This window comes from Puma concolor, chromosome E3, assembly GCF_028749965.1.
Source record: "Puma concolor isolate L17-30 chromosome E3, mPumCon1.1.hap2, whole genome shotgun sequence".
Taxonomy (NCBI): Eukaryota; Metazoa; Chordata; class Mammalia; order Carnivora; family Felidae; genus Puma; species Puma concolor.
This window is the reverse complement of record NC_141682.1, coordinates 18,234,846-18,253,402: the sequence shown is the minus strand read 5'-3', so window position 1 is coordinate 18,253,402 and position 18,557 is coordinate 18,234,846. Positions and strand designations below refer to the sequence as shown.

General features: G+C 55.7%; 3 protein-coding genes across 8 annotated transcripts; 1 reads left to right on the top strand and 2 right to left on the bottom strand.

Moving 5' to 3' along the window:
- The first annotated feature begins 32 nt into the window (after positions 1 to 32).
- On the top strand, positions 33 to 8,831 carry ZNF646 (zinc finger protein 646). Of its 2 annotated transcripts, none has more exons than XM_086692335.1 (3): positions 33 to 246; positions 1,498 to 6,926; positions 8,230 to 8,831. In XM_086692335.1, exons 2-3 carry the CDS (start codon positions 1,580 to 1,582, stop codon positions 8,349 to 8,351), a joined length of 5,469 nt encoding a protein of 1,822 aa, XP_086548461.1. In that variant the 5' UTR covers positions 33 to 246; positions 1,498 to 1,579; the 3' UTR covers positions 8,352 to 8,831. The 2 variants fall into 2 exon arrangements, with proteins under 2 accessions (XP_086548461.1, XP_086548460.1); XM_086692334.1 differs by having other exon boundaries at positions 33 to 335.
- PRSS53 (serine protease 53) lies at positions 8,755 to 15,847 on the bottom strand. Of its 4 annotated transcripts, none has more exons than XM_086692343.1 (11): positions 14,068 to 15,847; positions 13,121 to 13,141; positions 12,853 to 13,015; positions 12,261 to 12,526; positions 11,960 to 12,114; positions 11,583 to 11,802; positions 10,452 to 10,602; positions 10,121 to 10,365; positions 9,893 to 10,038; positions 9,429 to 9,645; positions 8,755 to 9,196 (listed from the first exon to the last, which is right to left on the bottom strand). In XM_086692343.1, the coding sequence occupies exons 1-11, from the start codon at positions 14,123 to 14,125 to the stop codon at positions 9,090 to 9,092; spliced, it is 1,749 nt and encodes a 582-aa protein (XP_086548469.1). In that variant the 5' UTR covers positions 14,126 to 15,847; the 3' UTR covers positions 8,755 to 9,089. The 4 variants fall into 4 exon arrangements, with proteins under 4 accessions (XP_086548469.1, XP_025776382.2, XP_086548468.1 ...); XM_025920597.2 differs by having other exon boundaries at positions 8,755 to 9,141; positions 14,068 to 15,192; XM_086692342.1 differs by having other exon boundaries at positions 12,853 to 13,141.
- Positions 15,848 to 15,990: 143 nt separating this feature from the next.
- Positions 15,991 to 18,149, bottom strand: VKORC1 (vitamin K epoxide reductase complex subunit 1). 2 transcript variants are annotated; one of them, XM_025920351.2, is made up of 3 exons: positions 17,849 to 18,086; positions 16,956 to 17,065; positions 15,991 to 16,454 (listed from the first exon to the last, which is right to left on the bottom strand). In XM_025920351.2, exons 1-3 carry the CDS (start codon positions 18,019 to 18,021, stop codon positions 16,246 to 16,248), a joined length of 492 nt encoding a protein of 163 aa, XP_025776136.1. In that variant the 5' UTR covers positions 18,022 to 18,086; the 3' UTR covers positions 15,991 to 16,245. The 2 variants fall into 2 exon arrangements, with proteins under 2 accessions (XP_025776136.1, XP_025776143.1); XM_025920358.2 differs by lacking the exon at positions 16,956 to 17,065 and having other exon boundaries at positions 17,849 to 18,149.
- Between the last annotated feature and the right edge of the window lie 408 nt (positions 18,150 to 18,557).

Sequence of the window (18,557 nt, the reverse complement as noted above, 5' to 3'; positions counted from 1 at the left end):
GGGGGAACCTTTTGCGGCTAGGACACTTCCTGTTTCCTAGTAACAATAGGAAGTGTCCGCGGAGCTGGGGGTAGACTCCTGGCTGGAGCCAGCTGCGCCTTCTTTCCTCTACCTCCTTCCTTCTCCGTTTTCCCCTTTCCCTTTTCCCCTCCCTTCCCACCTCCCAGGAGCCCTGGCGGAGTGTGCGTCTGTGGGAGCGCGAGAGCCCCCCACAGCCACCCCTTGGGGCGCGCGGCTGCAGTTAGGGTGAGGGTCCCAGTGCGCAGGCGCGCTCCCGTTCGCGGTCCCCAACGGACTCGTCCGCGGCGGGAACGAAAAGGGGCCACCCGAGTGAGGTAGGGGTCCTGAGAAGAAATTGGCCAAGGAGATGAGTGAGGCGAGAAGACCTGGTTGGTGGTTGATCAGGAGAAGGGGCTCAAGCGAAGGGGCTTTGTGAGTTGAGAAGTCGAGGAGCAGGTTTGGAGGGGCTTTAGATCCGGAGATATGAGTTGTACATATAGGGATCCCATGGGAGTGAAGAATCAAGAGTCAGCGAAGGCCAATGTGGTATAGGAGACATGGGGGCCTGCTATGGAAAGAGTAAGGGCTTTGGAAAGAAAATTGCTTGAGTCAGTGGGTTTGCCTCTGTGTAAACTGGACTAAGGAGGCACTGCAGGGTGTTGTGAGGATTAAGTGACAAAACGAACGTTCTTTACTTAGCACAGTGCTCCGCACATGGTAATGCTCAGCATGCGTTGTTGTCATAAGTATTTTGAGAGAAGATAGAAAAAATAAGAAGGGATGGTGAGGGTATAGTGAGGAGGTGTAGGAAAGAAAAAAGGTAGGGGGTGAAGAGCAACCAGAAATGGGTTGGAATTTCCAAGGTAGAAGATGACTTGGACTCAGGGGAAGTAGGTGAAGGAAGTGGCCAAGAGACTCTTTTAGAAAAGAGACTTTGTGACCCTGAAAGGAATAGGGGAGGTGAGGGAACAGGCCAGCCCATTCTCTGAAGAGGGCTTTAAGCCCCCACCTCTCACATCCTCAGCTGTCAACTGGAGAAAAAGGCTGCTTTTCAATGTCTCTAGGCTACTCTGTTTAGCTGAGGGATCAAGGAGAGAGAATTAGACTTCTCACATTGAAGGTCCTAGAAAAGTTTCAGGTTTCCTTTGAGTATGTCACAGGAGGTAGGTTGGTTGGTTGCTCCAGAATTATAGAGAGGAGAAGGTTAGATTTTGTGGATTTGGTCTGATGAACAGAGGTAGGTTGGTAGGTCTGTGGTAGGTTGCATCCCTCTAGACTTTAGTTTTCTTATCTATACCTCTAGGATGAGTTAGGCCTAGGGGAGCTCTCATATTTGGGGAGCTTATGTGCAGGAGGCCTTAAATCCAAGAGAAAGCAAGTCCCTGGGCATTACTGCTTGGGGAACATTTCTGTGACCTCTGATGATCTTGCTGCTTATAGAGCCAAGAGGCAAAGTTAATTCAGGTCTTCCTTCTGACCACCACCCCCTCTTCCTAGGCCTTGGCCCCTCCACCAGAGGAAGATGCTGCTGCCACCTGCCTGCTCTTCCTGAACCTCCAGGTTTCTGCCACACTGCCCCATGGAGGACGTGCCCACCTCACTTAGCTGCTCTGACTGTCAGCGCCACTTTCCTAGTCTTCCGGAACTGTCCCGGCACCGCGAGCTGCTCCATCCATCTTCCAAGCAGGACAGTGAGGAGGCAGACAGCATCCCTCGGCCCTACCGCTGTCAGCAGTGTGGGCGGGGCTACCGTCACCCAGGGAGCTTGGTCAACCACCGCCGGACCCACGAGACTGGACTTTTCCCCTGTACCACCTGTGGCAAGGACTTTACCAATCCTGTGGCCCTCAAGAGCCACATGAGGACTCATGCTCCGGAGGGCCGCCGTAGGCGCCGGCCTCCCCGCTCCAAGGAAGTCATTCCACATCTTCAAGGGGAGACAGCATCCTCTGACTCCAGGGACCACAGGCTCAGCCCTGGGGAAAGCTGGACAAGCCAGAAAAAACATGAGGAAGAGACCTTTGGCTGTGAGTCTGGGCCTGACCCCAGGGCAGCTTTGAACACTTGGGAAGATCCACCCACCCGACAAAGAGAAGGCTGGGAAAGCCAGCCAGATTCAGAGGAGGGTGCAGAGCGCTGGGGGCCCACTACCAATTCTACCAGAGCCACCCCGCTCCCCACCCCAGCCAGCACCCTCCTTAGCAATTTGGAACAGTATTTGGCTGAATCGGTAGTGAATTTCACAGGGGGCCAGGAGCCCACTCAGTCCCCTCCTGCTGAGGAAGAACGGCGGTACAAGTGCAGTCAATGTGGCAAGACATACAAGCATGCTGGGAGCCTCACGAACCACCGCCAGAGCCACACCTTGGGCATCTACCCTTGTGCCATCTGCTTCAAAGAGTTCTCTAACCTCATGGCTCTGAAGAACCACTCCCGACTCCATGCCCAGTATCAGCCTTACCAGTGTCCCCACTGTCCCCGTGCCTTTAGGATCCCCCGAGAGCTGCTGGAACACCAACAGTCCCATGAGGGTGAAAGGCAAGAGCGGCTATGGGAAGAGAAAGAGATGCCCACAACCAACGGGCACACAGATGAGAGCAGCCAGGATCAGCTCCCTAGTACACAGACACTGAACTGCTCTGGGGAGCTCAGCACCTCTGGGGAGCTAGAGGACAGTGGCCTAGAGGAGTATCGGCCTTTCCGTTGTGGAGACTGTGGCCGTACTTACCGCCATGCTGGGAGCCTCATCAACCATCGCAAGAGCCACCAGACTGGTGTCTACCCCTGCTCCATCTGTTCCAAGCAGCTGTTCAATGCAGCTGCCCTCAAAAACCATGTGCGGGCTCATCACAGACCCCGGCAAGGAGCTGGGGAGGACGGGCAGCCATCAGTGCCACCAGCTCCCCTGCCTCTGGCTGATACCACCCACAAAGATGAAGAGGTCCCCACCACCACCCTGGACCACCGCCCCTATAAGTGTGATGAGTGTGGTCGGGCTTACCGCCACCGGGGGAGCCTGGTGAACCACCGCCACAGCCATCGGACAGGAGAGTACCAGTGCTCACTCTGTCCCCGCAAGTATCCTAACCTTATGGCCCTGCGGAACCATGTGCGGGTACATTGCAAAGCTGCTCGCCGCAGCGCAGGCCCAGGGGCTGAGGGTCCCCCCAGCCACCTCAAGGTAGACCTCCCGCCTGACCCCATGGAAACAGAGGCAGCCCCACCCACTGATCAGGGGCATGGGTGCAAACACAAAGAGGAGACCACTGATGTCCCCCCAGCAGCTGATAGGACAGCACCACAGATATGTAGCATGTGTGGGATGCTCTTTGAAGACGCTGAGAGCCTTGAACATCATGGCCGGACCCATGGGGAAAGGGAAGACAGCAAGACAGAGACTAGGGTGTCCCCTCCTCGGGCTTTCGCATGCCAAGATTGTGGAAAGAGCTATCGTCACTCAGGCAGCCTTATCAACCACAGGCAGACCCACCAGACGGGGGACTTCAGTTGTGGGGCCTGTGCCAAGCACTTCCACACTATGGCCGCCATGAAGAACCATTTGCGACGCCACAGTGGGCGGTGGAGCAAGCAGCACCGGAGGCGAGCTAGCAGTGCTGGCAGTGGGGGAGAAGCCAAAATCCCATCCGGCGGGAGCTGGGCCCAGGAGTTGGTGGAAAACAGTGAGGGCCTGGACTGTCTGCAAGACCCTTCAAGGGGAAGTCCTAATGTAGCCCAAGGCAACTTGGAAAGTGATGGGGGCTGTTTGCAGGCTGACACTGAAAGGGATAGATGTGGGCTTGAGAGGGATGAGGCCTGTTTCCAGGGTGATAAAGAGAGCAGAGGTACTGAGGAAGGACTGGAAAAGAAGGAGGCTTGTTTCCTTGACAACTTGGACATCCCAGATGATGAGGAAAACAATGGGACTCGCTTCTGTGATGATCTCAGTGGGGTGGGTGAAGGCCAGAAACTAGCCACTGACCAGCCCAGCTCCTCTTGCCACTCTCCTGAAGCTGTCACTAGCTGGCCGGCTGAGGTCTCCCACACGTGTTCTGACTGTGGGCATTCTTTCCCTCATGTCACTGGCCTGCTGAGCCATAGGCCCTGCCACCCCCCAGGCATCTATCAGTGCTCTCTCTGCCCAAAGGAGTTTGACTCACTGCCTGCCCTGCGCAGCCACTTCCAGAACCATGGGCCCGGGGAGGCAGCCCCTGCACAGCCTTTCCTCTGCTGCCTTTGTGGCATGATCTTCCCAGGACGGGCCGGTTACAGGCTTCACCGGCGCCAAGCTCATGACTCCTCTGGCATGACTGAGGGTTCAGAGGAGGAGGGGGAAGAGGAAGGAGCATCAGGGGCAGCCTCCACTCGTAGCCCTCCACTGCAGCTCTCAGAAGCAGAGCTGTTGAATCAGCTGCAGCGGGAGGTGGAGGCACTGGATGGAGCTGGCTATGGGCACATCTGTGGCTGCTGTGGTCAAACCTATGATGACCTAGGGAGCTTGGAGCGTCACCACCAAAGTCAGAGTTCTGGGAACACCATAGACAAGTCTCCCAGCCACTTAGAGTCAGGTGATGCTATGGGAAGGGTTGCAGACCATGACCATGTCTTTGAGGACACAGTGGCCTGCCTCTCTGGGGAGGGTGGGGACACAAAGTCTGGAGAGGGAGTAGGTGCCATGGTTGTAGACAACCTTTGCATGCAAGGTGGGGAAAGTTCGCTGGAGGCCCAACCCCGCCCCTTCCGCTGCAACCAGTGTGGCAAGACCTACCGCCATGGGGGCAGCCTGGTGAACCACCGCAAGATCCATCAGACTGGAGACTTCATCTGCCCTGTCTGCTCCCGCTGCTACCCCAACCTGGCTGCCTACCGTAATCATCTGCGAAACCACCCCCGCTGCAAAGGCTCTGAGCCCCAAGTGGGGCCCGTGCCAGAGGCAGGAGGCAGCAGCGAGCCCCAGAACATGGCAGAAGAAGGGCTGGGGCAGGCAGATGTGGGAAAGTTTCAGGAGGAACTTAAAGTGGAACCCTTGGAGGAGGTGGCAAGGGTGAAAGAGGAGGAGTGGGAGGAGGCCGCTGTGAAGGGGGAGGAGGTGGAGCCAAGGTTGGAGACCGCAGAGAAGAGCTGCCAAACTGAGGCCAGCTCTGAGCGGCCCTTCAGCTGTGAGGTGTGCGGCCGGTCGTACAAGCATGCTGGCAGCCTCATCAATCACCGGCAGAGCCACCAGACTGGACACTTTGGCTGCCAGGCCTGCTCCAAAGGCTTCTCAAACCTCATGTCTCTCAAAAACCACCGGCGCATCCATGCAGATCCCCGGCGTTTCCGCTGCATCGAATGTGGGAAGGCCTTCCGCCTGCGGAAACAGCTGGCCAGCCACCAGCGGGTGCATGTTGAGCGGGGTGGGAGCGGGGGCACTCGGAAGCTGATTCGGGAAGATCGGCCCTTCCGGTGTGGGCAGTGTGGACGGACCTACCGCCATGCTGGCAGCCTCCTAAACCACCGGCGCAGCCACGACACGGGCCAGTACAGCTGTCCCACCTGCCCCAAGACCTACTCCAACAGCATGGCCCTAAAGGACCACCAGAGGCTGCACTCAGAGAGCCGGCGGCGGCGAGCAGGGCTATCTCGGCGAGCAGCTGTGCGCTGTGCCCTCTGTGGCCGAGGCTTCCCTGGCCGGGGATCTTTGGAGCAGCACTTGCGAGAGCATGAGGAGGATACCAAAAGTGGTCTGAGAGGTCCAACTGGCACAGAGGGCAGTGAGGGGAACCTGGCAAATGACCAGGGACTAGAGGACACATCAGGTGGTACTGACTCAGTTCTCCAGCTGGAGGATGGAGCCAGGAGGCTGGGGGGGCAGAGTCTGAGCCCCATCAGGGCAACAGGTTCAGAAGCCACAGAACTGGTATCCTGGGACATGGGGAATGCAGAAGGGAGGCAAGGAGATGGGGGACCAGTGGATCATGGTGGAGATTGGGTTCCTCAGGGTCATATACTGACCAAGCCAGAAGATGAGTCAGGGAACAGCATCCCCAAGAGTCCTTGCCACCTTGGCAACAGCCAGTCCAATGGACCTAGTCTGAGTCCAGTGGATAGCTGGGACGATGGAGACAGCCGACCTGAGCTCCGTCAAGACAGTCACACCTTTTCCTGCAGCCACTGTGGCAAGACATACTGCCACTCGGAAGACCCTTTGAACTGCCATAGCACTTCCAAGACAGACCGCCACTATTGCCTGCTCTGCTCCAAGGAGTTCTTGAATCCTGTGGTCACTAAGACCCACAGCCACAACCACATAGATGCCCAGACCTTTGCCTGCCCTGAGTGTAGTATGGCCTTTCAGTCCCATCATGAACTAGCCAGCCACCTACACACACATGCCAGCGGCCTCAGTCAGATGCCACCCCTGAGAGAGGAGGCCAGAGGTCCTGAAGGTGGGGCTGTGAAGGATGAGGTGGATCTCCCTGGCCAAGGGGAAATCCAAAAGGCCCCATCAGAACCCCCCAGGACCCCAGGAGAGAATACTGGGAGTGCTAATGGGGGGCAAGGAGTAAAGTCCACAGTGGCTGAAGACGAGGAACGGCCCTTCCGTTGTGCCCAGTGTGGGCGTTCCTACCGCCATGCCGGTAGCCTGCTGAACCATCAGAAGGCCCACACCACTGGACTCTATCCCTGTTCCCTCTGCCCCAAACTTCTACCCAACCTGCTGTCCCTTAAGAACCATGGCAGGACCCACACAGACCCCAAGCGCCACCGCTGTAGCATCTGTGGCAAGGCCTTCCGGACAGCTGCCCGGCTGGAGGGTCATGGACGAGTCCATGCACCCCGGGAGGGGCCCTTCACCTGCCCTCATTGTCCCCGCCACTTCCGCCGCCGAATCAGCTTCCAGCAGCACCAGCAGCAGCACCAGGAGGAATGGACAGTGGCCAGCTCTGGTACGGGGACATGAATGGCTTGGGCAGAGGACGGAAGGGCTCCAGAGTAGGTGGGCAGAGTGGGGGTGGGGGGACAAGGAATGAGAGGAGAGGGTCACATGGCTTCCAAGAGGTTGTGCAGGAGTGGAGGGCGGGGAATTGGATATGGAGGAAACTGGTCTGAGGATGCTGCCTGGTGAGGGCAGAGATCAGAACTCCTGCGTCAGGTAAACAGCATGGTGGGTTGGACAGTGGGCTGGGGGGAGGGGGTGGTTGTGGGCAGGGGCAGAGGCAGCTGCCGTGTGCAGGAACCAAAGAAGAATGGGCTTTTTGTTTGGGGAGGGGAGGCAGCCATGTGTCTACTATGTCTGGAAACTCCTGATCCAGCCAGTAAAGGAATGATTTCCAGACAAAAATGGCCTAGGTGGTGCTCTTTCCCTAAGTAGGCAGGGAGCAAGAGGGTGAAGAATGGGGTTGGGAGGCACCCCCCAGATTGGACTGCTTTGTGTTTTGTGCTGACCTGGTCAGGGAAACTGGTCACTGGTTGGCCCCCAGCTCCCTGTCCCTCTTTCTCTGAATTTCGTCTCTGGTCCCCCTCCTCTCTTCTTGGAAACTAGACCTTTGGTCCTTAGGTACTGATACTGCCTCATGTCTCTTCCCTATATTGAACCCTTTACCCTTTCTTCTCTCTGCTGTGCATCTCCTTTTTAGGAGCCAACCAAACCACTTTTTCCACCTGCATACCCCCATTCCCTCCAGCACACCTTTAACTGGAGGATTGAGTCACAGATAATTGTTTCTTTGAAGCCAGGCCCAGCTGAGGCAACAACAGTCATTAGCCCCTATCTCCCATCCTCTATCAGGGGGAATTTCCATGGAAAGTCACTCCACCCAGCCCGACTGAAGGATGAGGCTGTGTGGGAGTGGGGCAGCCTGTTTCCTCAGTCTATTCTTGAGCCCTGGGCTCATGTCCTCTGCCTCCTCTAGAGATCTGTAGGCCTACTCCCAGGATCTATTCCATTTAGTGGCAACCAAGGGTGGGTATCCCCAAGATGGCGGGCCCTTGACCAGAAATGATCAGGGAAGGAGGGGATGGTGGGTGAGAGTATCGTGAGAGAGCTGACAAGATGGCTTTCAGGATAAAAGATTTCTTGTGACCTCAAGGGAATGAGTGAGGAGCCAGTTAGGCCTGGAAAAATCATTAGTTTACATGCAGGCCTCTGGGGTTGGGGGTAGCAGCAGAATGGCCTGCAGGCTAGGGAGGGGGTGCAAGCTGTGTGGGGTTTGCCGGCCTCAGTCAGTGACCTCCTCTCTTTCTCCCCAGGAGCCCCAAAGGCACCAGCAGCGGGCAGACGGGACCTGTCATTGCCCCCTCCACCTACCCCCACAACCCCACTTCTGGATCCTTCACCCCAGTGGCCTGCAGACCTCAGCTTCTCCCTCTGAACTTCAAGTCTCCAAAGATCAGAATACGGGCGGGGTGGGGTGGGCGGGTTGTAGGGAAAGGCTTGATCTCCATGTTTTGCTCAGGAGTAGTTAGGCATCCCCATCTCTTATTTCCCTCTCCTGCTGTGAAGAGGACCCAGATCTGGCCTCTTGCCCATGGAAGGGGTAAGGTGTTCCTCATATCCCTGTCCTTGAAGGCTCTCCTTTCCCCAGCCTTTGTCATTATGCTCTTCCCTATGACCAGCCCTGCAAGAAACCCGGTGCCAGACTCTGCCACAATGTGGGGCCGCTGTCACCAGCCAGATTCCAACAAGAGGGAGAGGTGGATTCAGAGAGCCACAGGTGGGAATGTTGCCTATGGAAGGGGGGCCTTTTGCTACAATTTGTAACTTATTTTCTAAAGTCTATTTTGTAACAATTTATTTAAGTTTAAAAAAAAGGAAAATTGCTCCCCCCCCAAAAAAGAAAATTTCAAAGTAAGCGGCTGGTGTGATCATATCTGAGGGGAGGAAGACTAGGGAAGGCTGGGGACGCCTGCATCGGACGGCGGAGCTGGGTGTAGGGAAGCATCCACAGGCGACATCTCCCTGGCCTGCAGGGTGGGGAGTAAGGGCAGTTGCTGGTCCAGGCGTGCTCCTTCCCAGAGCCCACGGGGCTGCTGGGCCTGCCCCAGTGCCTGGAATCATGCGTGGGTGGAGGGAATGGGGGAGGTACAGGGGCAGTGATGCAGGAATTGTCTCACTGCGTCTGCAGCATCCCAGAGCCACCTGTCAACAGCCAGCTGGTTTGCCTGTCAGGAAGAGGAAGAAGGGTGGGGTTGGCCTCATCCTCAAAACTTTTCTTCCCTCCCTGGAAGGAAGAGGAAGAAGGTGCTACTTTAACCCCTATGACAGATGAGAAAACTGAGGTTTGAAGAAGTTGAGGCCTGCTCCAAGTCACAATGATGAGGAACCAGAATTATGTCCACTACCCCACCCAGGGCAGCAAGAGGTTGGGTCAGAACAGATCTTTCCCTGGATTGAGAGAGAATGGGTCTGGAGAGGGAAGTGTTAGCAGGGAGGCCCCAGGGCCACGTACTCATGTTAGCCAAGCAGCTTCCAGTCTCTGCCTCGGGCTCTGGCTCCTCAGCAAAATAGACCTGCCAGTCCAAACTGCTGACCCAGTTCTCATAGGTGGGAAGTGCCGCGAAGACTGCAGGCCTTGCAGGGCCTTGGCAGGCATCTCCAAAGCTGTGTAGCCCAGCCAGGAACCATGTGCCCCTCACCTCGTGCACCAGTGGTGCCCCGGACAGGCCCTGTCAGGAGTCAGGTGACACTGGGTGACTTCCTCTTTTCCCTAGGCAGCTGTGGGGGCAGAAGGGGCTTGGGGCTGGGATGAGGCTCTGGCTCTTTGGGAGCCAGTTGGCAGAAAGGCCCAATTTCAAGTGCGAGGCGGGTCTGGAGGCCAAGCCTGGCAGGTCTGTGAGTTACAGGATAAAGATGCCAGGGGTCTGTGGAGTAAGGTTTGGAGGACTGGGGCTCACCTCACGGTGGGGGGCTCACCTCACAGTGGGGCGGCTCACCCACAACACTGGTACACACCATTCCTGGCAGAATGGGGATACTGTCGCTCCCAAGAGCTGTATGCAGCCGGCTGCAGGCCCTGGGTCCCAAGAGGGTCACAGGCACTGTCTGAGGGGAGCTGGCACCTATAGGGCAAGGGAAAAGACCCAGCTGCCCCAACAGCCTCTAGGATGGATGGACAGCTGCTGATGGGCCTGTCCTACATACCTGCTTCTTGGCGGGGCAGCCCCAGGACCCAGCCATGTTCCCCATCAGGCAGGTGGTGGTCGGCATATGGCAGGCAGAGGGGCCGAAGGCTGGGGCCCAGTGTCACAGGTTGGGCCAGCAGCAGGAGTGCCACATCATAGCCCCCCTCTGGGTGGGTATAAGCCCCATGTAGGATGAGCTGCTTCAGGCCCCATTCCTCTGGTCCGGTCCCCAGCCCTATGCTCCATTCCTCTGGGGTCTGGCGCCTGTGCAGAGAGGCATCATTGACAGCATCAAGTGGCAGGCCTGCCAGCGAAGGCATGGGCATGAAGGCAAGAGAGACATAGCTCACCCAATGAAGCAGTGGGCAGCAGTCAGCACTACCTCCTCTGACACCAGGGCTCCACCACAGGCCAGCTTCCCCTGGTACTTCAGCCTGGCATCCCAGGGCCATGGGGAGGGGGCTCCTGCCTGGGGACCTCCTCTCCTCAAGGATCCACAGGCTGGAACAGACAGATTACATCATCTGCCTTCTTGCTAAGTGCTCACCGCATGCCTGACCCTGTGCTAAGCGCTTCCCACGTACTATCAAATCCTCACAATATCCTCTTAAGTTGGATTTTGTTACCCTCATTACCAAAGTAACCAAAGTTCCAGAAAGGTTAAGTGACTTTCTAGCTCAGTAACCACAGGCAGGTAGCCGACTTAAGTCTCAAAAACCAGGGAGGGCCTAAGCTTTTAAACCCTGATGGTCTAGCCTCATGGGAGTGGCCCTGCTCATTATTCTCTGTCTGTGCCCCTCCGGGCTTGGACTGGCCCCAGAATTCCTGGCTCACTAGTACTTCTCTTAACCATCAAGATACAACTTCGTTCCAGGAAAAATTTTGCATGCAATTTACATGTTAGTTACTTAATGCCAGAATCCTGAGCGGAAGCCTGCCCTGTCCATTCTCACTGGGTCCCTGCTTGGAAACTTGCAGCTTACCCCCACAACCTTCAATCAGATCTCAGAGATCCCTCTTCATACCTAAACTCTAAATACACAAAGTTCTAGGGGTGCCGGGGTGGTTCGGTCGGTTAAGCATCTGACTTCAGCTCAGGTATGATCTCACCGTTCGTGAGTTCAAGCCCCGCATCAGGCTCTGTGTTGATAGCTTGGAGCCTGGAGCCTGTTTCGGATTCTGTGTCTCCCTCTCTCTCTGACTCTCTCCCACTCACACTCTTGTGTCTCACTCAAAAATAAATAAACATTAAAAAAATTTTTTTAAATGCACGAAGTTCTGAAGTATCTGTGCCCCTTCAGCCCTTAAATGGAATGGTTCCCATCTTAGAGGCTGAAAGGGGCCTTAAATGCCCCCCTAGTTAGCCCCCAGCAATGTGTGACTGCCCTGTACCAATTCTCTGTTCTGAGCTGAAACTTGCTTCACTGTGCTTCTGTCTGCTGCCCAGAACACGTCCCACTCCTAACATCCCCTGCTCATACCTACACAGCTGTCCTCATCACTGATCTCTGGGGTCTCTGGGTTCTGGGACAGGAAGGCTGCCCCCTGAGCTCGAGCCTGCAGCCAGGAGCTGTGAGCAGCCATGTTGGTCAGCAGCACAGGAGTGTCTTCTTGGGCACAGCTTGATGCAAAGCTGATGATCCCAGCCTGAACCCAATGTCCATCAGGCTCACGGCACAGCACGGGGCCCCCAGAATCTCCCTGGAGCCGGGAAAAGGAGTCAAGTATAGACACTTCAGCCCCAGCCATGGACAGACACCCTTTAACAGCAGCAGGTCCACCCTCCTTGTGGATCAAGCACCCAGCTCAGGGCTAGGCCTCCTCCCCTTCTGCTCCCTTCTCATCTTCCCCATCAGACCTGACAGGGCCCCTGCACCCCAGGCTGGGCGCCCCCACACAGCATCCCAGGCCGAGCTGGGCTGGCCAGCAGCCGCTGGTGCAGCCGGTTGTAGAGACAGTTACACGTGGGGCGGCTGATTAGACGCAGGCGCAGATTCCGTAGAGTCCTGGGAGCTGGCAAAAGAAAGGGAGTTGGCGGGGGGGGGGGGGGGGGGGGGAGGTACAAATCTGACTGAGCACAGGGATGGTTGGCAGCTGAGGCTGCGTGACCTTGGGCAAGCATAGTGCCTCTCTGGGATTCAGTCTGGGACAGCACTTACCATCATTGGTGTCCTGATCCCAGCCAGTAGCCCAGCAGGAGGTCCCAAAAGGAAAGCGATGGGTAGACTGAGGCAAGCAGAGGGGTGTGCGGGCCATGGGGTGGGCGAGTCGGAGCAGGGCCAGGTCTGAGCCTTGGCTGTAGTGGTTATAGGCCCTCGGCAGCTGCAGGGCGGTCACCCCCACCTCCTTGGCCCCTGGGCTCAGCCCCTCACGTTGCAGAGAACCCAGGACAACTGACCAGGAGTTCAGTTCTGTCACTGCTGCCCTGGAAGGGGAGGGATGAGGCCAAGGCATTGAATGCAAAGGGGGACAGTGACACCAACCGGGACACTACCAGGTAGGTGGAAGATGGACAAAAATCAGCCCAGAGCTTTAAGCAAGGTCCTTCCCTCTCCCAACCTCAGCTTTCTCATTTGTAAATCTTCTACCAAGGCTTAACTTAACTTGATAATGTGTACCTGGCACATGGCACACTTTCAGTAAATGATACATTGTGATTCTAGGGGCAGGAGTCAGTTTTACAGAGTTTGGAGGACATATCACCCACCCCACCCCCAAAAGTCGGAAACTCTGACCCCAGCCATGACTCACTTTTCAAAGCAGTGGGCAGCAGTGAGGACCCAGGTATCTGCCACTAGGGATCCGCTGCAGATGTGGACCCCCCGCCTCCTCACACTTGCTTGCCAGGGCCACTCACCAGGTGCTGTGATGCCCTCCTGAGGCTCGGGGGGGCCAGGGCCACGCTGCCCACATACTGTGGAGAGGGGTGGATCAGAATGACAGAAGGTCTCGGTCCTTCCCTCATCACAGGCCCAAGCCAGACCTAAGGAAGGCCTGGCCGCATATCCCCAAAGCTTACCGTGCTGAGCTGCTTGAAGACCTGGGAAGAGAGAGACACAGATGAGACTTAGGGGAGCCTTACCTGCATGGCCCAGCCTTGGTGGAAGGGATAGGTTTGGGGGGATGGGCCCTGGGTCCTTGCCTATGACTGTGTGGCTACCTTACCAGCCCCTCCCAGAATGAAAATATATGAGGCCAAGAAACAGCTTTTATTGGAACCTATTCAGAGCGTACACTCAGTAATTAATTCTCCTCCCTCAGCTGTGCTCAGCACTCCTGAGTCTGAGAAGCAGGGCCAGGGTTCATCTTGGGACTAGTCCAAACTTCCTCCAGGCTTCAGATCCCCTAACTCCAGCCCCCGCCACTGAGTCAGGGAGGCGGCCTGTATATGTGGAGAGCATTAGCTTAATTGTGCCCTCAGTCGTGAAGGCCTAAGAGGAAGGATTAGAGGCCGACGTCATGTCTGAGTGGGGGAGGGCTCCAAGAGATTGAGAGTCCCCACCCTTGTTCTGACAACTCAGACTCCCCCACCTTTCCACAAACCACCAGAGACTTTACCAAAGGATCCCCTACCCTGCCTCTTCCCCATCACAGGCACAGAAACATCTGGGCCACGAAAGATGGGACATATGTAGAGACGGGGAGACTGAGGCCAAAGGGCCCCCAGAACTTGCCTAAGGTCATTCTGGAAGTAGATAGGCAGACGGGCACAGGGTACACACACAGGCATAATGACTGCAGACATAGATTGTAATCTAGCCCAAGAAAATCACACTCATTTTGACAAAGGTGGCCACGTACACCTCCTCTGATACACAGCCAGACATGGTTACATCGCCACAGGCAGACCATCGCTCCCCTAGGCATGCCCCCTCACATACACACCAGGCTGCAAGGCTGCTGGGGCAGAGGGTGGCCCCTGAAGACCTACCATACCACTCCCCTACCCAAACATGGGTGGCTCACCCTCCATGAGAACCACTGCTCCCAGGATGAGCAGCTCTGGTCCCCAGCTCTGCTTCATGCTGCTCCAGGCCACTCTGCCGCCTGTAGTCTGGTTTTCAGAGAGGCCACCTGGGTCTCCCTAGCTCCACCTCTGCTCCGCCCCCCAGTTGGCTAGGAGTCAAGTGCCAGAAGGGAGCCAGCAGCTCCTAGCTCTGGGGTTGTGACTGTGTTACCCTGGGCCATTCACCACCCCTCTCTGCGCCTCAGCCATAGCCAGACTGCCTTGGTTCAAATCCCAGTTTCCCCATGTACTATGTGAGTGACCTTGGACAATTAGCCCCTACATGCCTTGTCTGAAAAACTCAGAATTGTTGAATGTAAAAACCTTAGAGTCCAACATAGAGCAAACTTGCTCCCAGCATGGAAGTTGTCCTCTGGGAACTGGGAAGGGCACTGTGGGCAGACCCTCCCAGTCCCTCTATTTTAGCTTCCCCACCTCTCCCCCAGACCCACGTGCAGGTGGGTTTCACATACCTTCTCCCATCTTGCTTCAGTGGCAGTGTGTGCAGGGCTGAATATTGACGGCTGGGGCTCTCTGCTACTTCCTGGCAATGAGACTGGAAAATCTCAACACATCTCTGCTGCCTCCCCAGGAAACAGGGTTACAGTGGTGCCTACGTTTCTTACAGGTGGTGGAAGACTCAATCAGGAGGGAAGAACACTCAGTGTGCATTCTTTTTCTCTTTCTGACTTCTAACTCAGGCCAGCCCCAACTGTTCAGGAAACCTGACCCCAACACAGAGGAAGCTGTGTTAAGAGCATAGACACTGGTGGGGCACCTGGGTGGCTCAGTCGGTTAGGCATCCGACTTTGGCTCAGGTCATGATCTCACAGTTTGTGGGTTCAAGCCCCATGCTGGGCTCTGTACTGACAGATCAGAGTTTGGTGCCTGCTTCGGATTCTGTGTCTGCCTCTTTCTCTGCTCATCACCCCCCACCCCACTTGCACTCTGTCTCTCTCTCTCTTTCTCAAAAATACATAAAACATTTAAAAACATTAAAAAAAAGAGGGGTGCCTGGGTGGATCAGTTGGTTAAGCGTCCAACTTCGACTCAGGTCATGATCTCAGTTTGTGAGTTCAAGCCCCACGTTGGGCTCTGTGCTGACAGCTCAGAGCCTGGAGTCTGCTTCAGATTCTGTGTCTCCCTCTCTCTCTGCCCCTCCCCAGCTCATTCTCTGTCTCCTTCTCCTTCAAAAATAAACACACATTAAAAATTTTTTTTCTTTTTAATTAAAAAAAAAAGAGCATAGACACTGGAGCCAGATGGCCCTGGTGGAGTCAAATCCTGAGGACTCCCTAACCCCCTCCCCAGCACTAGCTGTGTGATCTTAGGCAAACTACTTACGCTCTCTACCTCAGTTTCCTCATCAAGATAGGGATAAGAGTACCTACCTCATACAGCTGGATATATAAAGATTATGAGTTAACACATGTCATATTCTTAAGCAGTGCTTGGCATGTAAATGCTTAGTATATATCATGAAAAATAAAAAAATATTCGGAACATGTCCCTGGTCCTCCAGAGCTGCCAGGACTGGCTTGGGGTGGTAGATAAGGCAGCTGGCGAGGTTAAGGTCAGACCATAGAAGAACTTCCCAGCAAGCATGGACAGAACTTTGCCCTTGCAAGTGTGTGCTTGGCTTTCCCAGGAGAGAAAGTTTGGCTCTCATTGGGCAGCAAGGATAAGCCACCAGCTTGCTTCCTGGGGGTAGGGGCCGGTGGCGCCCCAGGTCTTGCTGACTCCACACGCTGGAGAAGGGACTAACCACCCTTCTCAGGCAGGCCCTCCACTCTCCCTCTGACTCATCCTTCCACTCCAGAGGAGGCAAGACTGGGGGAGGCTCAACACTAGGGTTCCTCATAGACAGATGGCTCAGACTTAGCTAATTTATTTAAGAAATTTTATTGCTCAGAACCTTCTCTCCTTGGGCAATGGCAGGAGCTTTGGAAACCAGTCCTTGGGGAGAGAGACAGAGGCACTAGGGTTGAGGAAAGAGTGTGGCACATTTGGTCCATTGTCCTGTGTGGGAGTATGGTGGGGTCAGGTTGCAGACTTTTATAAGGACAGAGACAGGGCCCCCTTGGGCAAGGCTCACATGCCAAAGCAGAGCATGAGGTCAGCCTGGCTTGGGTGAAGGCTCAGTGCCCCTTGACCTTGCCCTGGGGTTCCTGGACCTTCCGGAAGCTGAGTACCACCAGGCCCACATTGATGGCATAGGTGGTGATGCAAACGATGCACAAATCATAGAGTACGAAGAATAGGATCCAGGCCAGGTAGACAGAACCAGCAAGAGACACCAGGGAACTCAGCACCAGCAGGATAGATGCCCAGCGGGCCCGGAGGCAACCTGCAAGGCAGACAAGGCTCAGGCATGGGCTTCAGGGACTGGCCACCTCTAGAATACTGCCTTGACTTCATGGTACCACCCAGATATCAGGGGCTGCTGGGGAAGAATCTCCAAACTGAGAGGCTCTGATGAGCCTCACCAAGGCCTTGGTTCTCCTATCTGTTCATTGATCCATGGAACCCAAATAGTGAATTTTCCTGCTGAGCTCTACATGAAATGAAAGAGAAGCAGCCCTTGGATTCCTCCTGGAGAGTAACTTCTGAGTCTTTTCCATAAAACTGGGGTCCTAGGAAGTCTTTAAGGGCGCTTTTGGCTCTGATAGTAAGTAAACCAAGTGAAACACTTGTTAGTTCCTGCCCACAGGGTGTTCAGTGATGAGTAGCTTGCTGTCAAGTGTCTGGGTCACCATGATTATAAGGAATGGGGATGGACTGGCCAAGGGGGAAGGGGCCGGTTAGGAAGAGGAGGTGGGGCCTGCAGGGAATGGGCGGGGCCACTCACCTAACAACAGCTGTAATGTGTAGAAGATGCAACCGAATATGCTATTGGATTGATTGAGGATGCTGTCCGGGCCAAGCACATGTTCCACCAGTCCGAACCCCCGGCCCCACCTGGTGGAGGGGAGGGCTCAGGTTAGGAGTGCCAACCCAGTGCGTCCTGGAGGGGTGATTTCCAAAAAGCCACCCAGGCTGTACTTTCCCTCCCCCCGCCCCACCCTGCCCAATGCCCTCCTGAGTCCAAGGTTCGAAGGCCTCCTGGCTAGCTCAGGATTCCACGTCACTGCCCCTATCCTATCCTATCCTATCCTATCCTATCCCCAGGCCAGGTCAGGCATGGCCATGGCTCCACCATACACCCCTCTTTTCATCCTAGACCTTCAGTAATTCTTAAGATGGCAAGGTAGGTAGAAGGGTTGACTTGGCTTTATAGTGCTACCAGAGACTGGGAATCCACTGCAGAATCTCACTGCCCTGGACCTCTAAATCTCCAGCTCCCTGGCTACACACTCCCCTCCTCGAGCATAGCCAGGCCCTCAAGCATAGCCAGACCTAACCACCTTATCCTGTTACGGCCATCCCCAAGACCTCAAGACCATCATCAGTCCCTATACACTATCCCATTCCCCCTCCTGCCCGGTTACCGTTATTCCTTGGCATTAGGATCTACGTGCTACTCCCTATAATAACCCCAGCGCCCGGCACTATCTGTAGCCCCAGCCCCAGGCCCCACACTCCTAACTCAGACACAAAGTTTCGCCAGGCAACGCCCCCTCGAGCAGTCCCGCCCCCATGCGTCCGCTCCCAGGATCCCGATCCCAGGCTCCAGAATCTTTTGGCAACGTGGCCACTAAGACAAGCAGCCCAGTCCCCCAAGCCTCCCACTCCCGCTCGCACCTGGAGGAAAAGACGCGCGAACAGCTGATGGCGGTGCCCACGTCGCAGAGCGCGCGGTAATCCTGGTCCCGGGCGCGCGCCGCCTTCACGTGCAGTGCGTAGAGCGAGAGCACTAAGCCCGCGAGGCAGAGCGCGAGCCGCACCCATCCAGGGTTCTTCCAGGTAGCGCCCATGATTTACGGTACCTTCCGAGGCGCCAGCCCGGAGGGAACAAGCCACGGAGCAGGGGCGGGGCAGGATGTGGCCACGCCCTCTCCCGCCCCTCTGACTGGGCGATTGGCCTGACTGGTCTCGCACTCCCTGATCCACTGGTTGTTCCTAGTACTTGATGGGCGTGCTGGCAAGGTAGGAAAACAGGGAGGAATGCTGGGACTGAAAAACTAGATTAGGGATTAGGGGTAATTACAGAGCACAAGGCCTGTCAGGCATGATGGGAGTAGTAGTCCGAGCGGCCGCAGCGCCTCAAGGGAAATGGAGTCTCCGAGTTTAAAAAAAAAAATTATATTAATGTGGCTAACAGTATAGCGCTTAGGCTATGCCAGACTCTGTTCGAAGCACTGGAACATCCAGGACCTAGAGACCAGCGGATCAGGGAATCCAGCGAATACTGCGGTCCGATCAAGAACCAGCATTTTCCCTGAAATTATTATTTCAGATACTATTAGCACTATAATCTCCAATCCTCAGTGCTTGCTCAACCATTCCCTCC

What these genes read in the sequence shown, in the direction of transcription:
- ZNF646 (XM_086692335.1), top strand. Translation starts at nt 1,580, where the DNA reads ATGGAGGACGTGCCCACCTCACTTAGCTGCTCTGACTGTCAGCGCCAC. An exon ending in ATGGACAGTGGCCAGCTCTG is followed by an intron (nt 6,927 to 8,229) that starts GTACGGGGACAT and finishes CTTTCTCCCCAG; the next exon opens with GAGCCCCAAAGGCACCAGCA.
- PRSS53 (XM_086692342.1), bottom strand. Translation starts at nt 14,125, where the DNA reads ATGAAGCAGAGCTGGGGACCAGAGCTGCTCATCCTGGGAGCAGTGGTT. An exon ending in GGATCAGGACACCAATGATG is followed by an intron (nt 12,115 to 12,260) that starts GTAAGTGCTGTC and finishes TTCTTTTGCCAG; the next exon opens with CTCCCAGGACTCTACGGAAT. An exon ending in GCTGCCCACTGCTTCATTGG is followed by an intron (nt 10,366 to 10,451) that starts GTGAGCTATGTC and finishes CTCTCTGCACAG; the next exon opens with GCGCCAGACCCCAGAGGAAT.
- VKORC1 (XM_025920351.2), bottom strand. Translation starts at nt 18,021, where the DNA reads ATGGGCGCTACCTGGAAGAACCCTGGATGGGTGCGGCTCGCGCTCTGC. An exon ending in TCGCGCGTCTTTTCCTCCAG is followed by an intron (nt 17,066 to 17,848) that starts GTGCGAGCGGGA and finishes CCCCTCCACCAG; the next exon opens with GTGGGGCCGGGGGTTCGGAC. An exon ending in CACATTACAGCTGTTGTTAG is followed by an intron (nt 16,455 to 16,955) that starts GTGAGTGGCCCC and finishes TCTGCCTTGCAG; the next exon opens with GTTGCCTCCGGGCCCGCTGG.